This window comes from Oncorhynchus tshawytscha, linkage group LG03, assembly GCF_018296145.1.
Source record: "Oncorhynchus tshawytscha isolate Ot180627B linkage group LG03, Otsh_v2.0, whole genome shotgun sequence".
Classification (NCBI taxonomy): Eukaryota; Metazoa; Chordata; class Actinopteri; order Salmoniformes; family Salmonidae; genus Oncorhynchus; species Oncorhynchus tshawytscha.
The window spans coordinates 55,842,350-55,867,625 of NC_056431.1; the positions used below are offsets into that span (position 1 = coordinate 55,842,350).

Sequence of the window (25,276 nt, forward strand, 5' to 3'; positions counted from 1 at the left end):
GAGTAGCTTACCGATCACTATACCTGTACACAGCCAATCTGTAAATAGCACACCCACCTACCTCATCCCCATATTATTACTTACCCTCTTGCTCTTTTGCACCCTAGTATCTCTACTTGCACATCATCATCTGCCCATCTATCACTCCAGTATTAATGCTAAATTGTAATTATTTTCACCTCTAGGACCTATTTATTGCCTACCTCCCTACTCTTCTACATTTGCACACACTGTACATTGCTTTTCAATTTTTATTTTCTTTTGTGTTATTGACTCCACATTTGTTTATGTGTAACTTATGTGTAATGCACTGCTTTGCTCTATCTTGTCCAGGTCGCAGTTGTAAATAAGAACTTGTTCTCAACTGGCCTACCTGGTTAAATAAATGTTCCCGCTGTGGCCGTCTATTTCAGCACCGTTTCGCGCTGCTCTGAGACAAGGATGGAGAAACGAAAATGTTAAAATATTCCATGATATTCTAAAGATATGTGTTGACTGAATATAAGCAAGTGATGTCTGCTAAATAATCAAGGTTTCTGCAGAAATAAATAATTCTAAATTACTGGCTTTATTTACAAATTAGTGAGAATGTCTCACCCCATGTTCAAGAATTGCCTTTTTCTCGCTAACTCTAGGTTAAATGAAAACGAAATCTCCAAAATATTGTTACTCTTTAAACAAAGTGATTATTATTACTAATTAATTAGAATTATATAAATGCCCCTTAGATATTAATATACAGTCCTCCCATCCTCTAAATGTAATTATTGGCGGAGAGTCACGTCATTGAAAAAAACTTTTTTTGATATACTGTAGGCCTACCATAGGCGAAATGAGTCTCACAAGTGTTGAGTAATGTGCTGTTAAAAATTATTTAGGTCTCATTTATTTAAAGAGCATATTGAAGTTAGAAGCAAAACACTACAACTATTTTAGCACCGTTTCGCACTTCTCTGAGACAAGCACGACACAGGGATTCTTTAGCTAAATAGCCCAGTACTGTACTGCCAGACTTCACGTTGTACAGCGCCATATTTTCCGTTTCATCCTAAAAGAAACCCAGAGGGTTTTTCTTTTTCATGGAATAGATATGCATGTCAATCTCTCCTGGCTGAAAGTGGAAGAGAGATTGACTTCATCACTACTTTTATCTATGAGAGGTATTGACATGTTGAACGCACCGAGCTGTCTGTCTAAACTACTGGCACACAGCTCAGACACCCATGCATACCCGACAAGACATGCCACAAGACGTATCTTCACAGTCCCCAAGTCCAGAACAGACTATGGGAGGCACACAGTACTACATAGAGCCATGACTACATGGAACTCTGTTCCACATCAAGTAACTGACGCAAGCAGTAACATTTGATATAAAAAGCAGACAAAAAAAACACCTTATGGAACAGCGGGGACTGTAAAGCAACACAAACATTGGCACAGACACATGCATACACACACACACGCGCGCAGTAACATACACACTGTACATATAGGACACATGGATTTAGTACTGTAGATATGTGGTAGTGGTGGAGTAGGGGCCTGAGGGCACACAGTGTGTTGTGAAATCTGTGAATGTATTGTAATATTTTTTAAATAGTTAAAACTGCCTTAATTTTGCTGGACCCCAGGAAGAGTAGTAAACACAAATACAATAAATACAAATACAAATACCTGATCTAAGTGATTGATAGACAGTTAATATTCAGTGATCATAAAAGTATGCCTTATTTGCTTTGAAGAACTACAAAAATGTAGATTTTGTCTCAGCATTTGCAGCAGCTTAGTAGAGATAAGATGATGACTGGGAATTAAATAATAAAGTCATCAAATAAAGGAAACGTAATATACACAAATGAAATATCTGACTAAAGTCATGTGAATAAATGATGGTTAATAAGTGATAAGCATTAATGGGCAGTCACTACCATCACGGGACTTTTATTCATTGTTGTATTCTGTGTTGTTACAACCCACATAATAATTGAAAATGAAATCGAAACGGTGATTATATTTCAAGGTTTTACTGCTAACCTACAAAGCATTACATGGGCTTGCTCCTACCTATTTCTCTGATTTGGTCCTGCCGTACATACCTACACGTACGCTACGGTCACAAGACGCAGGCCTCCTAATTGTCCCTAGAATTTCTAAACAAACAGCTGGAGGCAGGGCTTTCTCCTATATAGCTCCATTTTTATGGAACGGTCTGCCTACCCATGTCAGAGACGCAAACTCGGTCTCAACCTTTAAGTCTTTACTGAAGACTCATCTCTTCAGTGGGTCATATGATTGAGTGTAGTCTGGCCCAGGAGTGGGATGGTGAACGGAAAGACTCTGGAGCAACGAACCGCCCTTGCTGTCTCTGCCTGGCAGGTTCCCCTCTTTCCACTGGGATTCTCTGCCTCTAACCCTATTACAGGGGCTGAGTCACTGGCTTACTGGGGCTCTCTCATACCGTCCCTGGGAGGGGTGCGTCACCTGAGTGGGTTGAGTCACTGATGTGATCATCCTGTCTGGGTTGGCGCCCCCCTGGGATGTGCCGTGGCGGAGATCTTTGTGGGCTATACTCAGCCTTGTCTCAGGATGGTGAGTTGGTGGTTGAAGATATCCCTCTAGTGGTGTGGGGGCTGTGCTTTGGCAAAGTGGGTGGGGTTATATCCTTCCTGTTTGGCCCTGTCCGGGGGTGTCCTCGGATGGGGCCACAGTGTCTCCTGACCCCTCCTGTCTCAGCCTCCAGTATTTATGCTGCAGTAGTTTATGTGTCGGGGGGCTAGGGTCAGTTTGTTATATCTGGAGTACTTCTCCTGTCCTATTCGGTGTCCTGTGTGAATTTAAGTGTGCTCTCTCTAATTCACTCTTTCTCTCTTTCTTTCTCTCTCTCTCTGTTCTGTTATAATCTCCACCCGGCACAGCCAGAAGAGGACTGGCCACCCCAGATAGCTAGGTTCCTCTCTAGGTTTCTTCCTAGGTTTTGGCCTTTCTAGGGAGTTTTTCCTAGCCACCGTGCTTCTACACCTGCATTGCTTGCTGTTTGGGGTTTTAGGCTGGGTTTCTGTACAGCACTTTGAGGTATCAGCTGATGTACGAAGGGCTATAGAAATACATTTGATTTGATTTGATTTTTAGTCATCAACCCAAAACCGAACTGACCTCAAAAAGCACTAATCGCTCAGCACTAGGATGTATCAATTTTTTTCTCTGTGTGTATCTGGCTGGACATCATTGGTGGATCAGTGTACATCACCTTGGATAAGGAGGGTTGTATGGCCAACAGATAAGACACAGCATGCTGTAATAATACCAGGCAGGGGGACAGAGGAATTATGGCCAACAGAAAATACACAGCATGCTGTAATAATACCAGGCAGGGGGACAGAGGAAGTATGGCCAACAGAAAATACACAGCATGCTGTAATAATACCAGGCAGGGGGACAGAGGAAGTATGGCCAACAGATAAGACACAGCATGCTGTAATAATACCAGGCAGGGGGACAGAGGAATTATGGCCAACAGAAAATACACAGCATGCTGTAATAATACCAGGCAGGGGGACAGAGGAATTATGGCCAACAGAAAATACACAGCATGCTGTAATAATACCAGGCAGGGGGACAGAGGAATTATGGCCAACAGAAAATACACAGCATGCTGTAATAATACCAGGCAGGGGAACAGAGGAATTATGGCCAACAGAAAATACACAGCATGCTGTAATGATACCAGGCAGGGGAACAGAGGAATTATGCCCAACAGAAAATACACAGCATGCTGTAATAATACCAGGTAGGGGAACAGAGGAAGTATGGCCAACAGAAAATACACAGCATGCTGTAATAATACCAGGCAGGGGAACAGAGGAATTATGGCCAACAGAAAATACACAGCATGCTGTAATAATACCAGGCAGGGGGACAGAGGAATTATGGCCAACAGAAAATACACAGCATGCTGTAATAATACCAGGCAGGGGAACAGAGGAATTATGGCCAACAGAAAATACACAGCATGCTGTAATAATACCAGGCAGGGGAACAGAGGAATTATGGCCAACAGAAAATACACAGCATGCTGTAATAATACCAGGTAGGGGAACAGAGGAAGTATGGCCAACAGAAAATACACAGCATGCTGTAATAATACCAGGCAGGGGAACAGAGGAATTATGGCCAACAGAAAATACACAGCATGCTGTAATAATACCAGGCAGGGGAACAGAGGAATTATGGCCAACAGAAAATACACAGCATGCTGTAATAATACCAGGTAGGGGAACAGAGGAATTATGGCCAACAGAAAATACACAGCATGCTGTAATAATACCAGGCAGGGGAACAGAGGAATTATGGCCAACAGAAAATACACAGCATGCTGTAATAATACCAGGTAGGGGAACAGAGGAATTATGGCCAACAGAAAATACACAGCATGCTGTAATAATACCAGGCAGGGGAACAGAGGGATTGCTGACATGCGTTGATGTGGTCTGAAGGTGAACTAGACATGGTAGAGCCGTGAGAGATTATAAACGGCCAGTCTAAATCTGAGTCACAAATGGCACCATATTCTCCCTATGTCCCTGGTCAAAAGTAGTGCATTATGTAGGGAATAGGGTGCATTTGATTCTCAGTCTAAAAGGGAGCCAGGCATCCTGCCTCTCACAGTAAAATGTGACTTACACCTCCTCTGGTGGGATCTGTATCGATCGCACAGTGTAGTTAAACTCCAAAAGCATCACCACAAAACACTGCATCACACACTGTCCCTCCCCCCACCACACACACTGTCCCTCGCCCCACCACACACACTGTCCCTCGCCCCACCACACACACTGTCCCTCCCCCACCACACACACTGTCCCTCGCCCCACCACACACACTGTCCCCTCCCCCACCACACACACTGTCCGTCCCTCCACCACACACACTGTCCCTCCCCCACTACACACACTGTCCCTCCCCCACCACACACACTGTCCGTCCCTCCACCACACACACTGTCCCTCGCCCCACCACACACACTGTCCCTCCCCCACCACACACACTGTCCGTCCCTCCACCACACACACTGTCCCTCCCCCACTACACACACTGTCCCTCCCCCACTACATACACTGTCCCTCCCCCACTACACACACTGTCCCTCCCCCACTACACACACTGTCCCTCCCCCACTACACACACTGTCCTTCCCCCAACCACACACACTGTCCCCATCCCCATCAATAACTTACAGAGTACATAAAAAGAGCCATTGTATGGAATTAGGTGCGAGCGATAAATTGAGAACTTTTCCCATCATTGACAATGATCCCAGTGCATTAATGCAGGGATGCCCTTGGTGTTCCAGTTCAGTGGCCTGGCCCACTCTCTGGGGTGTCATTACACCGTTTTATCTCAAAGGGACACCTTGACTGGGCCGATACTGCATCACCCTCCCCATCAGTATTCCAAATGGGACCATATTCCCTATATAGTGCACTACTTTTGAGCATGGCTCATAGGGATCTGGTCAAAAGTAGTGCATTATATAGGCAATAGAGTGCCGTTTGGGGAACAACCCCTGACAGGAGAAATGTCTTATCTTTGCAGTGAACCCTACACTGACCATTACCAGAGAAAGAGAGAGAATGAGAGAGCATGTGCTGGTACAAACCTAATTTCATGCTTTCAAAGCAAATCGTGGAAAGGGGCTACAGGGGACAAGGGCAGCGGTGTGTGTGTGTGTGTGTGTGTGTGTGTGTGTGTGTGTGTGTGTGTGTGTGTGTGTGTGTGTGTGTGTGTGATGGGGGCAGTATAAAGCTGCACCTCAAAGGGTAATGACCAAAAGACACACACTCACACACACACACGCACACACGCACACACACACACACACACACACACACACACACACACACACACACACACACACACACACACACACACACACACACACACACACACACACACACACTACAGCTACATAACATTTGTGTCAAAGTTTGGTCAACCAAATCCACAATACCTGAATATGAACACAGATCTAAAGGACTTGATTGCACGCAATACGAGAAAAGGCAAACAGTTGGCCCACATTTCTATTATTCTACTCATCTATTCAGCGTTCATAATGAGCGTCATACACACCACTTCCACCATCAATGCTTCCCTGATGATAAGAGAAACCATTGCAGGCTCTGAAGCTGTGAATCCACATCCCAATAGTGAATTAACTAAATAATTCCACCCCTGGGAGCCCCTAAAGTCGTCAAAATAACCTCAGATTTCCGGCAAAGACACACATAAAAAAATACTACCCCTCAATACCCATACAACCCCCCCTCCTTCCATAGCCAGGAGCTTACAGTCCCAAAGAGTGTGTTCACAGCATAGCTATGGAGTGAACCAGTGTGTTTGTGTGGAGGGTGCTTATATTTGTCCTATTTTACACATGTACACGTGTGTATTATACGCATGTGTGCATTGTAAATGTTTTTTTTTGCATATCCCACTCCCACTGAGACACCCTCAGAGAGTGGGGTCACGGCCAGGGATCAGCCATTATCAACAGTAACCCAGTAGCAACTAGGGTTAAGTGCATTGCTCAAGGGCACATTTGTGTGTGTGTGTGTTTGTGTGTGCATCAGTTTGTGTGTGTATGGGGACATGGAGGACTCAGTGCTGGTCACACATCACAATTCAGGATACACAACCCAGGATAACCCAGGTTACACAACCCAGGATACACAACCCAGGATACACAACCCAGGATACACAACCCAGGATAACCCCGGACACACAATCCAGTATACACAACCCAGGATAACCCAGGATGCACAACCCAGGATACACAACCCAGGATACACAACCCATGATGAGCCAGGATACACATAATGGTTTGCTATGTCCCGCGCGGACACACGCACAAAGCGGGTCTACTCTGCATCCCCCGCGGTCACAGACAGACACAGACAGACAACTCTCTGTCCCCTATGGGCTATGTCTGCTATGTCCCCCGCAGACACAAGCAAGCATGCACCCGCGCACACACATACAGCAGGTCTACTCTGCGTCCCCCACGGTCATAGACAGACAGACACAGACAGACAGCTCTGTCCCCTATGGACAGCTCCCTGCCTCTCCCTCTCCCCATCTAGCCAGCTGTTTTCAGAACCCAGAACCTGGGACACAACGTGTCAAATCTTCTCCTTCTCCCTGCAAGACTAAACAGTAAGACATTGTTAAGCTACCGATACAAAAGAGCACGATAAGAATGGATGGAATGTTTCATCCTCATTAGTCTTCTTTGGCAACTTTTTGTGCCAAGAAGGGGAAACAAAAAGTATCAAGCGTGGACACTTAAAATCCAACCAACAAAATGTCTGGGGTTCAACATACTGTTAAAGCTCTACACGCATCATATTATACATGTAAGATATAATGTTTTATATTTACAAGGCATAAGCTAAAAACACAAACTACAATCATAGTACTAGTCGTAATCTGCAACACACATAAGCCACATATACCGTATAGTAAAAACCCTTACCTCTGCTGAGGAAGCTGGTCCACATTTTCACTAAAAGCAACCTCTTCTATTTGCAGACTGTTTGATAGAGATAATAAAAAAATAAACGCCAAAGAAGGAGAATCCAGGAGGAGAGAAAGAGCGTGTAACGTGGAGCTCTGTGTGTGCAGAGTGTAGTGCTGGTTGTGCGCATCAGACTCAGACTCTTATCCTCTATGTGACAATAGACTTTAAGATGAATGCAGCACCTTCACAGTTCCCCAGACACTGCCTCATTCCCCCTATCAGTGGAAAGCCCTGACACTCCGGCAGTATGCTAGTTAAAGCAGCAGACAGACGGAAGAAGCACCCATTTGTGAGGAGAAGGAGGAAGGGGAGGAGAAGAGGAGGAAGATGAGAAAGAGGAGGAATTGGAGGAGGAGGAGGAGGAAAAGGAAGTAGGGAAGAGAGATGAGGAGTGATAAAATAATGCGAGCATGAGTGGGTGATTTCACTTGTAGTTCTTGATGTTCATTGTAATGAAGCGAACCACAGGGTCTGACTCACTCAATCTTTTTCTATTGTTTGCTCTCTCATTTATTTTCACCCTCTTTCTCTCTCTCTCTCTTTTGTTTTCTTTCACTCTCTTTCTTCTCTCATGCACAAACTCAGCTAAACCAAACCAGTCGAATGTACTTTGATAAATGGCTCTGCAGCTTCTCCTCTCAACTTTGTGAATATGAATTCACACACAATACAACACAATACTGTCACAGTGCCAGCCAGCAGCTAATAATGCTTTCCATTTCAGCTCTAAACAGGTGAGACCAGGGGACTTGCCTAAATGGCAACTTATTCCATATATAGTGCACTACTTTTTACCAGGACCTATAGGGTTTGGTCAAAAGTATAGTGCACTATGTAGGGAACATGTTGCCATTTGGGACGCAGGCAAGCTAAACGGACAAGTTGTACAAAATTAAAATGGCACACAATGGAAACAGTGAAATAACCAAAGGAATGAATTCTTGTTAGTAGTTAGGCTAGAGGCTGAAGTGAATCACCGACAGGGCTATATATATGGAGCAAACAGAGGCCTGCCAACAGGGGTGACAAAATGAATTGAGAAGTGGCTTGCACAAAGTGACACTTGTGACTAAGAGGGACATTGCTGCTGATCACAGAAGTGTGAGTTAGTGTGTGTGTGCGTGTGTGTGTGTGTTTGTATGTGTGTGTGTGTGTGTGTGTGTGTGTGTGTGTGTGTGTGTGTGTGTGTGTGTGTGTTTTGTGCATGCGTGCGTGTGTGTTTGTGCGTGCGTGTGTGCGTGTTTGTGTGTGTGTGTGTGTGTGTGTGTGTGTGTGTGTGTGTGTGTGTGTGTGTGTGTGTGTGTGTGTGTGTGTGTGTGTGTGTGTGTGTGTGTTTGTATGTGTGTGTGTGTGTGTGTGTGTGTGTGTGTGTGTGTGTGTGTGTGTGTGTGTGTGTGTGTGTTTGTGCGTGCGTGAAGGTGTGGCAGGCACCTGCTCATTCAGCATTTATTTAAATGACGTTTAAGAGAGGCTTTTCAGGAACATGTATGCTGTCATCAGTTATATCGTCATAATATATGTGTCCTACATATTAAAACAAAGGTCTGAAATAAATGAATGTCAGTGCAGTAATGTGATGCACTTTCAAAAAGGCAGGCGAGTTGAAAGGAACTAAGTATGATGATAGACAAGAGTAAAAGAAACAGGGAGCCCTGAAGCTTTCAACATGATTTTGTTCCAATCGTTCTCTCTGCAGTGAATATAAGGGAGATAAGGAAATTCTATCTTTGTTCCAGCCACTGAGCTAACAACTTTTTTTGTTGGTGTAGTGTCTGATAACATGGTTCACCAGTTAGGAGTGGCCAACATGGTCACATACAGTAATATCCTTCAGTAAAGAATTGTCAATAGGCTACAATATCGAACTCTTTTGTGTCAAAAACCATTATCTCAAAGAGCTATTTAAACTACATTCCTATACAGTACTGTATCAAGAAGTATAATTGCACAAAACTACCTAAAATCTACTTTCAAAACTAGGTTAGCACACTACTAGCTTCAACCCCAGCCGTACTAAGTCACCCCTCTGATTTGTGAACGAGAATACAAAGTGATGTCTGGGCTTGCACCACGAGACTAGCAAACAACTGAATAAAAGACAACTGTTTGTTTGTTGTGTGTAATCAGGTGAGGATATACAGATGTTTAAATGGACAGATGGGTGGATGTGGAGAGAGAGAGATTTTGGAGAGAATTCTGTGGAGAGAGAGAGAGTCAGGCCCAGATCAGTAAAGTGTGCCATTCCCAGAGTATGTGCCAACCAGGCCCCCAGTGTCCGGTCTGGAGCGTGAAGGCACAAACTCTGTTGGTTGGCTGCTACCTAGCAACCTAGTGGTGCCAAAACAAAATCAGACGGACATTTTAGGCTCTGAATTTAGTTTATTATGATCAAGTTCAACCCCCACAGTGAAGTAGTTTAAAGTTTGCTACAAATCAAGATATTTAATTAAATAGCAATCCATTCTGACTAATACATTTGTTGTCACACAGGACCACGTGCTGGCACAGACCAATCACAGGCTGGTAGGCTACGAGGAGGCTTTCCCATACTCTTTGTATGTCAACCTAAGGGGGTGTGATGTGCAATCCAGATGAGAACGCGGAGTCAACGAGCCTGTCAAGTGAAGACAGATGGCCTGACCAATGTCTATGGGGCTGACAGAGGATGATACAATGGAGATGGAGGATGGTCATGGAGATGGAGGATTGCACTCATACTATGTTTGAAATATCAAGTTAGTATGCAATTATAATTGAGTACAGGCCTCCCGGGTGACGCAGTGGTTAAGGGCGCTGAACTGCAGCGCCAGCTGTGCCACCAGAGACTCTGGGTTCGCGCCCAGGCTCTGTCGTAACCGGCCGCGTCCGTGGGGCAACGCACAATTGGCCTAGCAGGGATATCCTTGTCTCATCGCACACCAGCGACTCCTGTGGCGGGCCGGGCGCAGTGTGTAACCAAGGTTGCCAGGTGCACGGTGTTTCCTCCGACACATTGGTGCGGCTGGCTTCCGGGTTGGATGCACGCTGTGTTAAGAAGCAGCTTGGTTGGGTTGTGTATCGGAGGACGCATGACTTTCAACCTTCGTCTCTCCTGAGCCCGTATGGGAGTTGTAGCGATGAGACAAGATAGTAGCTACTAAACAATTGGATACCACGAAATTGGGGAGAAAAAGGGGTAAAATTCAACAACAACAAAAATAAACAAAAAAAATTGAATACATTTTGAATCTCAAACTACAGTTCAATCATGTCTGAGGTAATGTTTTATTATAACAAAATTATGCAGTTGCACAATTTTTTTATTTAACTAGGCAAGTCAGTTAAGAACAAATTCTTATTTACCATGACAGCCTAGGAATAGTAGGTTAACTGCCTTGTTCAGGGGCAGAATAACAGATCTTTACCTTGTCAGCTCGGGGATTTGTTCTTGCCACCTCTTGGTTACTGGCCCACCTTTGGGTTACTGGCCCTTTTTTCTCATGGGGTAATCCAATCTAGCCTAACCGAGTTGTGACCGGTTGTTGTGATGGTAGCGCCATTAACTTTTTATTATCAGGTGGATGGATCATTGTCATATTATATGATATATAGACTAGATAGGGTACTCGCGCACACTTAACATGGCATCAATTTGAGTTTGATTTTTACAAAGAGAGTCGCCATGCCGATATGTTCTGTATTTATCTGTACTAATTATCACTCCAGAGATTCTAATCTTCATTTTTTTTCTCGATAAGTCAGTTGTAATTCTGATTATCATAGTTAATATTTGCTGTCCGTTTTGTTTTCCAAATGTTGACCTGGCTGGGTTCTATGTAATGCTGAGCTTTCAAATTAACCTTCTGTTGCAAAGGTTTAACAGTAGGCTAACATCAGGTTATTGCATGATAATTCAGGTTATGATCATACCTGATCGACTTAGCTAACTTAATTTGGTCGTCTTCGTTTTCATGACAAGCAGGAATAAGAGTGTGGCGCTGGTTAGCAGAGAGAACAATAAAGAGAGACATGCAGAATTCCCCTCCATGAAGATCCTCTTCTCCTGTATCATTCAACGCATGCATTGGAGGAATGTGAAGATCAGCAAGGCACGGATCTGGGTCAACAACGTGATGACAGTCTTTGTCAGGCGATTGGGGGAGCAGCAATAAAGCACACAGACATTAAACACAGTCACTGAGGGCAATTTCTGAAGGATGGGGTTCATCTTTCTGAATACCATTCACCTGGGACTGAAAAGATACGGCTGACCTCCTCTGGGCCACTTCTCAGCTGTAACACACATGCTCTCTCTCTTGCACACAAACTCTCCCACACGAACTCCCCCACCCCCACACACACACACAGACAGAGAGAGAGAATGGAATCTTTTTGTTGTTGTTGTGTATACCGGTAGTATTTACTAGGATTGTGGTTATTTTTGTAGGACAAGGCAGTTAGATACCTCTGTGAAATATGTTTTATTGTGACCTTTCATTACAGACAGGATATTGTAATAAATACTATTGAATTATGCATATGCCAGTGTTCTTCGTCTCAATCTTATTTCATCCAATTTAACCTGGTTATAGCAAGGAGGTTTAAATATAACTTATAGTCCTGGTCTAGTGCATCTAGTAGCCTATTTGCTTTCAAATGTTTTTACTGCATAACTAGATCAAATGAAAATGACATGACTGCATTAAGTTAGCTGTGCAGACAAAATGTTCTATTAGGCTACTAGACAAAACTGGACCAGATCGCTATTAGATCGCCAGACATTTTACGAAAAAGATGGTAAAAAATTGTATCCAATTTATCTGAACAGCAACAATTTGCAGGAAATAGTCAATGGAGTTATAAATGAAAAGGGATTAAGTACATAAGACTATACAGGATACTGTAGGCCTGGTTGAACTTTAGGGGATGCATAAAGAGATAGTATCATTAAGGGAGAACCGATACACAAATAAACTAAAAACCTGAGACAATATAGGATATAGCTAAATGTTTTTATAAATTTGAACGCAGGTGACATCTGTTGAACAATGTAACTCATACCACATACGATGTGATTAATCCATATGAAACAGGAAAAACACAACAAAAGGCTTGCGCGTTCCTGACAGAGAACCAAGGCTTCCGGATTTAGCAGCAATGGGTTGACTCTCAGGCAGAAATGAAAACAACTTAATTGACCATGATCCTTTGCTACTTACGGCCACTTTCACCATGATCCTAGCGATTTTTGAGTGCCATTCAGCGTCATTCAGCAATATGGCGCGTGTCACGCCCTGACCTTAGAGAGCCTTGTTTATTCTCTATTTGGTTAGGTCAGGGTGTGACTTGGGTGGGCAAATCTATGTTTCTATTTCTTTGTTGGCCTAGTCTGGTTCCCAATCAGAGGCAGCTGTTTATTGTTGTCTCTGATTGGGGATCATACTTAGGCAGCCCTTTTTCCCACCTTAAATTGTGGGATCATGTTTTTGCATAGTTGCTGTCTAGCGCTGCAGAATGTTACGTTCGGTTTTGTAATTTGTTGTTTTGTTCGGTGTTCAGTACTAAATATCACGAACACATTCCACACTGCACTTTGGTCTCATTCATTGAACAACGGACGTAACAGTAATAAAATTAAAATAAATAACATATAAATATAGGACAAACACACATCACGACAAGAGAGACAACACAACACTACATAAAGAGAGACCTATAAGACAACAACACAGCAATGCAGTAAAACATGACAACACAGCAAGGTAGCAACACAACAACATGGTAGCAACACAACATGGTAGCAGCACAAAACATGGAAAAACATTATTGGGCACAGACAACAGCACAAAGGGCAAGAAGGTAGAGACAACAATACATCACGCAAAGCAGCCACAACTGTCAGTGTCCATGATTGAGTCTTTAAATGAAGAGACTGAGATAAAACTGTCCAGTTTGAGTATTTGTTGCAGCTCTTTCCAGTTGCTAGCTGCAGCGAACTGAAAAGACGAGCGACCCAGGGATGTGTGTGCTTTGGGGACCTTTAACAGAACATGACTGGCAGAATGGGTGTTGTTGGCGCCCCCCCCCCTTGGGTTGTGCCGTGGCGGAGATCTTTGTGGGCTATACTCGGCCTTGTCTCAGGATAGTAAGTTGGTGGTTGAAGATATCCCTCTAGTGGTGTGGGGGCTGTGCTTTGGCAAAGTGGGTGGGGTTATATCCTTCTTGTTTGGCCCTGTCCGGGGGTGTCCTCGGATGGGGCCACAGTGTCTCCTGACCCCTCCTGTCTCAGCCTCCAGTATTTATGCTGCAGTAGTTTATGTGTCGGGGGGCTAGAGTCAGTTTGTTATATCTGGAGTACTTCTCCTGTCCTATTCGGTGTCCTGTGTGAATTTAAGTGTGCTCTCTCTAATTCTCTCTTTCTCTCTTTCTTTCTCTCTCTCGGAGGACCTGAGCCCTAGGACCATGCCTCAGGATACCTCACCATACCTGACATGATGACTCCTTGCTGTCCCCAGTCCACCTGGCTGTGCTGCTGCTCCAGTTTCAACTGTTCTGCCTTATTATTATTGGACCATGCTGGTCATTTATGAACATTTGAACATCTTGGCCATGTTCTGTTATAATCTCCACCCGGCATAGCCAGAAGAGGACTGGCCACCCCACATAGCCTGGTTCGTCTCTAGGTTTCTTCCTAGGTTTTGGCCTTTCTAGGGAGTTTTTCCTAGCCACCGTGCTTCTACACCTGCATTGCTTGCTGTTTGGGGTTTTAGGCTGGGTTTCTGTACAGCACTTTGAGATATCAGCTAATGTACAAAGGGCTATATAAATCAATTTGATTTAATTTGATTTGTATGTGGAGGATGAGGGCTGCAGTAGATATCTCAGATACGGGGGAGTGAGGCTTATCTATAAATTCTATATCTATAAATTATGTCTCCGTAATCTAGCATGGGTAGGATGGTCATCTGAATCAGGGTTAGTTTGGCAGCTGGGGTGAAAGAGGAGCGATTACGATAGAGGAAACCAGGTCTTGATTTAACTTTAGCCTGCAGCTTTGATATGTGCTGGGAGAAGGACAGTGTACTGTCTAGCCATACTCCCAAGTACTTGTATGAGGTGACTACCTCAAGCTCTAAACCCTCAGAGGTAGTAATCACACCTATGGGGAGAGGGACATTCTTCTTACCAAACCACATGACCTTTGTTTTAGAGGTGTTCAGAACAAGGTTAAGGGTAGAGAAAGCTTGTTGAACACGAAGAAAACTTTGTTGTAGAGCATTTAACACAAAATCCGGGGAGGGGCCAGCTGAGTATAAGACGGTATCATCTGCATATAAATGGATGAGAGATCTTCCTACTGCCTGAGCTATGTTGTTGATGTAAATTGAGAAGAGCATTGGGCCTAGGATTGAGCCTTGGGGTACTCCCTTGATGACAGGCAGTGGCTGAGAGAGCAGATTTTCTGACTTTATACACTGCACTCTTTGAGAGAGGTAGTTAGCAAACCAGGCCAAAGACCCCTCAGAGACACCAATATTCCTTAGCCGACCCACAAGAATGGAATGGTCTACCGTATCAAAATCTTTGGCCAAGTCAATAAAAATAGCAGCACAGCATTGCTTAGAATCAAGGGCAATGGTGACACATCCATAACCTGAGCGGAAACCAGAGTGCATACCAGAGAGAATACTATAGACATCAAGAAAGCCAGTCAGTTGATTATAGACAAGTTTTTCCAACACTTTTGATAAACAGGCCAAAATAGATGGATGACGGTATTAGTAAATCAACAAAATGTTGAATTTCCCCCCTTTCTAATGTGTGTTATGGTAATATCCTACTACAAATTGTGTGCAATGGTAATATGTTACAACAAAGTAAGGTTTTATACATTTGCATACTGTGTGAATGTGAATATGTTCATTACACATAATGTGAACCACATGGAGGGTGCATAATAGGCCTTAAGCAGTAATGAGTACTGTACATAAAAACATACTTATTTTTTTACAATGGTGCGGAGAGAGAAATACAGTATTGTTATTTTTCCAAACATTAAAAAACCCTAAAAATCTTTTATTCAAATGAATATTTAATCCAAGGACATATACAACTGAATTCCCAGAAAGCCTCTACCAGTTCAGTACACTCTAGTCAGTGTGTCTACATAGTAACCCAAGACTTACATTCTAAACAGTATGAAATACCAGTCTGCTGAGGCAACCCATGGTAAGGTGTGCTGGCTGCCTTAAATACAAATAGTCTGGCAGAAAGCCACCCTGCCAACACGCTAGTAGTGAGATGTCCTTACTCTTTCAACCGTGACAGAGTTGTTCACCCACGATATGTAGACAAGTGGCCTGACCCAAGCAGTACTATCCTGGCCCCGCCTGTCACTGCCCTGTCATACTATACCCTGTCCTTTCCTGCTCTGGCATGTCCTTAGCATGTGTTGCCAGTCTCTGTAGCATCAAGGTTAGAGAGGTGGTCCAGTAACTGGAGGGTTGCCCTGCCCTGACCTGTCCTTAGTGTGTGTTTGCCTACCCGTTCCTTTCTTTAGCATGCTGTCGTGTATTAGCCTATAATAAATACATGGTTAATTACAACATTACAGTATAACGTTAATAGTAATATTAGTATGCGTAGGTTGCCGTAGCATAGTCAAGGTCAAAGTACATTATGGGAACGCACATGTGAAGTCATTCTGTATTCATCTTGAAGCTTAACAGCATGGCAGCGTCTTGCCTCGTTAATATACCACTGTAAATATTGGTGACGAGCGACAAAAATGGACTAAACTTGGGGGAAAAGACACAAATGTTGTTGGTACAGGGAGTACAATGGCCCAGTTTCGACGAATGGGATGAATTTAAAAACAACGTTGGGTTGTGGTCATTGTATATTGAATGCATGGAACAACACATTGAAGATTACTAACAATTGATCCACATTGCTAAGTGTGATGTGTTCACAAATGTTTGGAGTACTACGGAATCTATTTCAACCACAGAAACCTAAGGATTAAACTTTTGATGAGATGAATGACATTCTAAAGGGACACTTTGAGCCATTTCTCATTGCTGAAAGGTTTTGTATTTGAAAAAAAGCAGGTACAGTTACTCAGTTGAAACAGTGTGCAGTGCATTGTGAGTTCGGGGCAACACTGGAAGATTCCCTGTGACAGGTGTGTTTATTTAACTAGGCAAGTCAATTAAGAACAAATTCTTATTTACAATGACGGCCTACCAGGGAACAGTGGGTTAACTGCCTTGTTCAGGGGCTGAACGACAGATTTTACTTTGTCAGCTCAGGGATTCAATCCAGCAACCTTTCAGTTACTGGCCCAATGCTCTAACCACGAGGCAACCTGCCACCCCAGGTAGCCTTTATTCAGAAGATAAATTCTCTTTTAGTTGTTTACATTTAGACTTGGGCGTAATACCGTGTACCGGGGTATTTGGAAATAGCCACAGGATGGTTTTTCAGTACAAGTAAAACATTTTTTTCAAATATTTGTAGCTACTTTTTAAGACAATATCTGCAGTCAACTTGTACAATACTTTAGCAGATGAAGCAAATTGTGTTCTTCATTTCACCTGTCACATTATTTTACATGATGAAGCTTACCATAGTTCCCCAGAACGGTTCAGCCAGTCACTTGTTTCTTTGTAAATCGCACAATGGGAGAAAGTGGGAGCAGTGAGACCAGCTGTGTGTTGACAGGGGTTGTGTTTTATATTGAAAGTCAACAGTGTTTTCTGTGCTTCAATAGAGTGATCAGGGACTTGCAACTATAGTTTTCCTTCACAGAAAATACATTAGTGCAACACATTTGGCAGAAGATTGCTTCATTTTCATCAGATGACAACAGAAGTGCAATGCTATTTGGCTGGCAGCCACACAAGTAAATGAGCTTACAATGAAAAAGCAAGGTCTTTTTTTGCAAAAACCATGCTTGGCCTTCTTATTACTAATGTTTATCATAGAAATAATGTAGTCAGCTACATTTCCAAATGTTTTGCTTAAAGTTAGTCTTAAATTTTACCTGAGAAAAAAGTAGGTTGGCTACACCGAGAAAAGTAGCTAAACATCAGTCAGAGTACTGTCTGCTGACAGAATGCCCGTTCGTTCACTCATCAGTCAGAGCACTGTCTGCTGACAGAATGCCCGTTCACTCATCACTCAGAGTACTGTCTGCTGACAGAATGCCCGTTCACTCATCAGTCAGAGCACTGTCTGCTGACAGAATGCCCGTTCACTCATCAGTCAGAGCACTGTCTGCTGACAGAATGCCCGTTCACTCATCAGTCAGAGCACTGTCTGCTGACAGAATGCCCGTTCACTCATCAGTCAGAGCACTGTCTGCTGACAGAATGCCCGTTCACTCATTCCAGTGGAGAAGTGCTAAAGAAGCACAAAATGAGTTTGATACCGAGCAGAAATTACATTAGATCTGCTTTTACAAAACGCAGAAAGAGAATCCTTACGTGTTTTCTATTATTATGCGTTAACGCGACCCATAAGTTTAACTGTCTAGGTATCTAATTAAGTTACTGAATGAATAATGTGATGGGGCATCATATTGTTTAAGCTTTCTACCATGTTTGGGTTGTCAAAGCCCTTGGATAAGTTATCTGTACAGCTGCCACTGCCTTTATTTGATATCCTTACCCTTTTCTCCTCTCTGTTCTTGGACCATCTGCTCCTCCCCCATCTTCTCGGAGCAGAGCAGGCAGGCCCGTTGCCCTAGCAACTCCAGACTCCACACAGACACAGCTGCCTCAGTGCCAGTACTGTTCTTCCTTCAGACAAGCATGCATCAAAACTTTTTTCACTTCACACAATGTCTCTTGTTGGCATTCGCTTGTAAATGTCCAAACTCACCATAAATGACATTTGGTAGCTCCTACCTATATATGTATAATTTGATGAGCTGGATTGCACTCATTAGCTAGCAGCCTTCATTTAATCTTTATATAACTAGGCAAGTCAGTTAAGAACAAATTCTTATTTTCAATGACAGCCTAGGAACAGCCAGTTAACTGCCTTGTTCAGGGGCAGAACAATAGATTTTTACTTTGTCAGCTCAGGGATTCGATCTTGCAATCTTTCGGTTACTAATCCAATGCTCTAACCACTAGGCTACCTGTCTCCCCATGGAAATTCACATTCCTGCAGTCAGCATGCCAATTGTGTGCTCCCTCAAAACTTGAGACATCGGTGGCATTGTGTTGTGTGACAAAACTGCACACTTTAGAGTGGCCTTTTATTGTCCCCAGCACAAGGAGCAACTGTGTAATGATCATACCGTTTAATCAGCTTCTTGATATGCCACACCTGTCAGGTGGATGGATTATCTTGGCAAAGAAGAAATGCTCACTAACAGGGATGTAGACAAATTTGTGCACACAATTTGAGAGAAATGAGCTTTTAGTGCATATGGAACATTTCTGGGATATTTTATTTCAGCTCATGGAACATGGGACCAACACTTCACTTTAGAGAGGTGGATCCTTAACTGAAGGATTGACCCGCCTTAATTGCCCTAGCCCTGTCATTCCCTACTCTGACCTGCCTTAATTGCCCTGGCCCTATGATATCCTACTCTGACCTTAGAGTTAACTGCTACCCTGGTGTAACATGCCTGGCCTGACCTGGTCATGTCCTTAGAGTGTGTAGCAAGACTACCAGCAGACCGCATGACTCACCTAAATGACTTAGTAATATAATCTGGTTATATCTGGTTATAGGCTGACTGGTGATGTGACCTGTGATCAGGGCCTGGGGTAATGAAAGTGTGCTAGAAGCTGGGTGGAAAAACATGACAGAGCAGAGTTTTGGGTTTAGTATCCACAGACAGACACGGCCCTGAAAGTTGTCCTTCTACTAGTCTGGCTCATGATAGCGAGCTGAGTGAAGAGACGGAGAAGACAGATATGCCACTAAGATCACACTTTTATCCAAAGCCACCTACAGTACAGTGAGTTCTTAGGGAATCAATTCCTACCAACCGAGCCACAGGGACCATAGAGTTTAGTAAATCCACTGCAGGTTGCCCCATCCCTGCCGGAATATAACCCAACCAAGCCACAGGGACCATAGAGTTTAGTAAATCCACTGAAGGTTGCCCCATCCCTGCAGGAATATAACCCAACCGAGCCACAGGGACCATAGAGTTTAGTAAATCCACTGAAGGTTGCCACATCCCTGCAGGAATATAACCCAACCGAGCCACAGGGACCATAGAGTTTAGTAAATCCACTGCAGGTTGCCCCATCCCTGCAGGAATATAACCCAACCGAGCCACAGGGACCATAGAGTTTAGTAAATCCACTGCAGGTTGCCCCATCCCTGCAGGAATATAACCCAACCGAGCCATAGGGACCATAGAGTTTATTAAATCCACTGCAGGTTGCCCCATCCCTGCAGGAATATAACCCAACCGAGCCACAGGGACCATAGAGTTTAGTAAATCCACTGAAGGTTGCCCCATCCCTGCAGGAATATAACCCAACCGAGCCACAGGGACCATAGAGTTTAGTAAATCCACTGAAGGTTGCCCCATCCCTGCAGGAATATAACCCAACCGAGCCACAGGGACCATAGAGTTTAGTAAATCCACTGAAGGTTGCCCCATCCCTGCAGGAATATAACCCAACCGAGCCACAGGGACCATAGAGTTTAGTAAATCAACTGCAGGTTGCCCCATCCCTGCAGGAATATAACCCAACCGAGCCACAGGGACCATAGAGTTTAGTAAATCCACTGAAGGTTGCCCCATCCCTGCAGGAATATAACCCAACCGAGCCACAGGGACCATAGAGTTTAGTAAATCCACTGAAGGTTGCCCCATCCCTGCAGGAATATAACCCAACCGAGCCACAGGGACCATAGAGTTTAGTAAATCCACTGCAGGTTGCCCCATCCCTGCAGGAATATAACCCAACCGAGGCATTGCAGGGTGCTGGGTTGACAGGTTTGGTCGAGTATCTACTAACTGACGTTTTCCTATTCCGAGCCAGCTCATCAGAAAACTCACTGAGGAACTTAACGACCTGGTGCCTGGTTGGTTGACAGACACACAACGTTTGATGTTGTTTAAATACCAAATCTCCCATGCAGAGCTGCTCTCATATGAAAAATGTGATCTCTTATTTGCATAATTTATATTGCACAAACAGGAGTTGTTTCTATGAGGGAGAAAAGTAAATAGAACATTCTGGACATAATTGGACAATAGGAGAGGTGTTGTTGGTATCACCATCTGTTTGGAGAAAGTTGTAATGGTGCAGAACACACACAAACATGTATACGTGCACGTGTAAAGGACGTCTGCTTGCTTAGCGAGTACCACTTCCGATTTGGCCCGTACCTGGCGCAAATTCTCTGTCTCACAAACACACGTGACCATCCTCCTCAACCGTCAAAGCCGAGCGCACCACCTCAAAAGCTAGCTAATGAGGCGACCAAAGCAGGACACTTAAGGCTGAGGAGTAAGTTTCACACATCCCCAGGTGCTACGCACGAGCGCACGCATGCGCACACACACACACACAAAGTATGTTCTCCCAGGCAGCCACAGTCAAATATGTAAAATGGTGTCAGGGTAAGAGGCACCACCACTTTATAAATCAGAGACTGTCTGGCTATTCATCATTTACTACTTTCAACAGATGCCATTACATTTTGATTTAGAAGACTTGAGCGTCGCTTTGAAAATTCCAGGTGTGTAATCTGCATTTTACTTTGTAGCAATTACACAGCACTTTACCTTTTGAAAAACAATCCCACTGAATTGACATTTTAACAGATGAATTCCAGGATGGTTAAACTAAATAAACAGGCAGTTAATCTAAATAATGCGATTGTGATGGGTTTTCCAGTCCACTCATCATCAGCAACATTCTGCTTCGCTTTGTGACTCTCTGATTTCTGTTATGTTTGTTGGTGTGCTTGTTTGTTGTATACTGCAATTCAGCTTTAAACTGCCAATGTATACATAATACAACTAAGCAAAGCTACATCACCCACGGCTGGGATGTTGTGAGGACGGTTTGCCAACAACTCCCTGATAACTTAATTCAAACAAATATCATTTTAGACCGACCTGCCAAATATGAATACATAACAGGATGTCATGTGGCCCCTGGCTCAAACAGAAAACATTACTCACTCAGAGTAAATAACAAACTTCCCCCAGAAAGATGATGCTAAACATATTCTGGCCTAAAACAACCCTGAATGAATATGAGTGACTGCACGGAGAAGTTAATCGAGTTTGGTTACCTACAATGAACTTGAGCGCAGTTGCTGTAATCGCATGAACAACATTTTGAGAGAAAAATATTTTTTGAAGATGTGAATACTGCCATCTAGTGGAATGCTTGTTTAAGGTTTGTTTCACGGACCCCGAATCCAAAATGAACCCCAGCCCTCATCCAACTATTCCATCTGGCCTAGCAGAGGGCAAGATGGGGCAACCATTATATTGTTAACACCTATGCGATCCCATCAAATCTACACAGTTGGTTGGGGAGTGAGGGCACTAGGATAAAAGCTCCACTCTAGTTTATGCAATTGAATATGAGTGAACAACAAGTCCATGTCTAAGGGAAAGGTAAAGGGGTACATACTGTGATTAAGTTATCAAAAGGCTGTTGTGATGATGAGTGAGAAGAGACCCATCTACATGAAGCCATGAAGCCTTGCTGTGGAGGCTGCCGAGTTGACCCAGTTAGTTGAAATGTGAGACACTGTGATACACAGAGAAACTGTAGAAGAGGCGAGGGCATCATCAGTCCCTCTAAACCAGAGACGGTGTATGTGTGTGAGTGTGTGCTGTGTGCATGCATGCGTGTGTGTGAGTGTGTGTATCATCAGTCCCTCCACACAAACACCATAGGCCTGTTTCCAGTCCACCAGCTGTAATTACATACGTCTGGCTCAGACTACCCAAATAATGTCATGACTCTTTAAAGTTTTAGTGAAACAACAGACACTCCTGATGTGTTTAAAAATGTAGCTGAGGCTCAACTGCCGCCTAACTGCCATGTGATCGTCACATCCAGCTCGTCACTCATCACATCCAGCTCGATAAAAGGACATCCACTCTGATCTAACTAAAAAAGAACAGCTGTGTGTCGACTGACAAGGAGTCAAAATCTCCTATTTCTACTCAGACAAATCATGCGCATTAGTCTATCATGTGCTCCGTTAGTGATGATGCTAATAATGATCACCGTCTTCTGGTAGATGGAAAGGCTTTCCCAAAGTAGTCTACCTTTCAGAATGATATCATGATTATTTGCATCCATCCCATTGCGATTTGTGCAGCAAGCTCTGCAATTACATGTGTGCTACAGAAACACTGCTAACCAAACAAGTATTTTCGTGGTGCACACGTGAATTACATGGTATATACACCCAAAAATGAGCTTTTCTTAGATTTGTCCCAGACCTTAAAAGTAGTCTCCTGGTGTGGTTTAAGAATTGTTGTGGACTTAGAACATCAAATGTAGTTGTTTTTCTATTAAAAAAGTGTGATTTTGAGAGGGAGGGAAGAAACAGAAAACTGGAGAAAATAAATAAATAAATAAACTGGCAAAACATTTACAGATTTTATAGGGCCCTACATAACATTCCATTATGTCCCATTCATTAACCCCCCTGCCACACACTTCACACTATGATCCCTTGCTACACACACACACACACACACACACACACACACACACACACACACACACACACACACACACACACACACACACACACTACACAGTGACCGGTACATGAAACCCCCTTACACACAGGGTACACAGTGACCGGAATTCACTACTTTAAACCCCTATGCACACAGAGTACACAGTGACCAGTATTCACTACATTAAACCCCCTATGCACACAGAGTACACAGTGACCAGTATTCACTACATTAAACCCCCTACACACACAAAGTGCACAGTGACCGATATTCACTACATTAAACCCCCTACACACACAAAGTGCACAGTGACCGGAATTCACTACATTAAACCCCCCTACACACACAAAGTACACAGTGACCGGTATTCACTACATTAAACCCCCTACCCACACAGATGTTATTGTGACCGGTATTCACTACATTAAACCCCCTACACACAGAGATGTTATTGTGACCGGTATTCACTACATTAAACCCCCTACACACTCAGATGTTATTGTGACCGGTATTCACTACATTAAACCCCCTACCCACACAGATGTTATTGTGACCGGTATTCACTACATTAACCCCCCCCTACACACACAGATGTTATTGTGACCGGTATTCACTACATTAAACCCCCTACACACTCAGATGTTATTGTGACCGGTATTCACTACATTAAACCCCCTACACACTCAGATGTTATTGTGACCGGTATTCACTACATTAACCCCCCCCTACACACACAGATGTTATTGTGACCGGTATTCACTACATTAAACCCCCTACACACACAGATGTTATTGTGACCGGTATTCACTACATTAAACCCCCCTACACACTCAGATGTTATTGTGACCGGTATTCACTACATTAACCCCCCTACACACACAGATGTTATTGTGACCGGTATTCACTACATTAAACCCCCTACACACACAGATGTTATTGTGACCGGTATTCACTACATTAAACCCCCTACACACACAGATGTTATTGTGACCGGTATTCACTACATTAAACCCCCTACACACAGAGATGTTATTGTGACCGGTATTCACTACATTAAACCCCCTACCCACACAGATGTTATTGTGACCGGTATTGACTACATTAAACCCCCTGCAAACACAGATGTTATTGTGACCGGTATTCACTACATTAAACCCCCTACACACACAGATGTTATTGTGACCGGTATTCACTACATTAAACCCCCCCTACACACTCAGATGTTATTGTGACCGGTATTCACTACATTAAACCCCCTACACACTCAGATGTTATTGTGACCGGTATTCACTACATTAACCCCCCCCCTACACACACAGATGTTATTGTGACCGGTATTCACTACATTAAACCCCCTACACACTCAGATGTTATTGTGACCGGTATTCACTACATTAAACCCCCTACCCACACAGATGTTATTGTGACCGGTATTCACTACATTAAACCCCCTACCCACACAGATGTTATTGTGACCGGTATTGACTACATTAAACCCCCTGCAAACACAGATGTTATTGTGACCGGTATTCACTACATTAACCCCCCTACACACACAGATGTTATTGTGACCGGTATTCACTACATTAACCCCCCACACACACAGATGTTATTGTGACCGGTATTCACTACATTAAACCCCCCTACACACAGAGATGTTATTGTGACCGGTATTCACTACATTAAACCCCCTACACACTCAGATGTTATTGTGACCGGTATTCACTACATTAAACCCCCCTACCCACACAGATGTTATTGTGACCGGTATTGACTACATTAAACCCCCTGCAAACACAGATGTTATTGTGACCGGTATTCACTACATTAAACCCCTACACACACAGATGTTATTGTGACCGGTATTCACTACATTAAACCCCCTACACACACAGATGTTATTGTGACCGGTATTCACTACATTAAACCCCCTACACACAGAGATGTTATTGTGACCGGTATTCACTACATTAAACCCCCTACACACTCAGATGTTATTGTGACCGGTATTCACT

At 43.6% G+C, this 25,276-nt stretch overlaps 1 protein-coding gene across 2 annotated transcripts in view; it reads right to left on the reverse strand.

The window, feature by feature from the left end:
- The window catches only part of LOC112224306 (zinc finger protein 385B), a 135,565-nt gene that overhangs the window by 104,570 nt on the left and 5,719 nt on the right, over nt 1-25,276 (reverse strand). Inside the window, exon 1 of one of the 2 annotated variants that reach the window (XM_042319698.1) lies at nt 7,535-7,814. The exons of the other annotated variant lie outside the window; for it this stretch is intronic. Within the exon in view, the coding sequence (XP_042175632.1) occupies nt 7,535-7,559 (25 nt within the window). The 5' untranslated portion in view covers nt 7,560-7,814. Of the gene's footprint in view, nt 1-7,534; nt 7,815-25,276 lie in introns of those variants that run through there. 2 annotated transcript variants of the gene reach the window in all.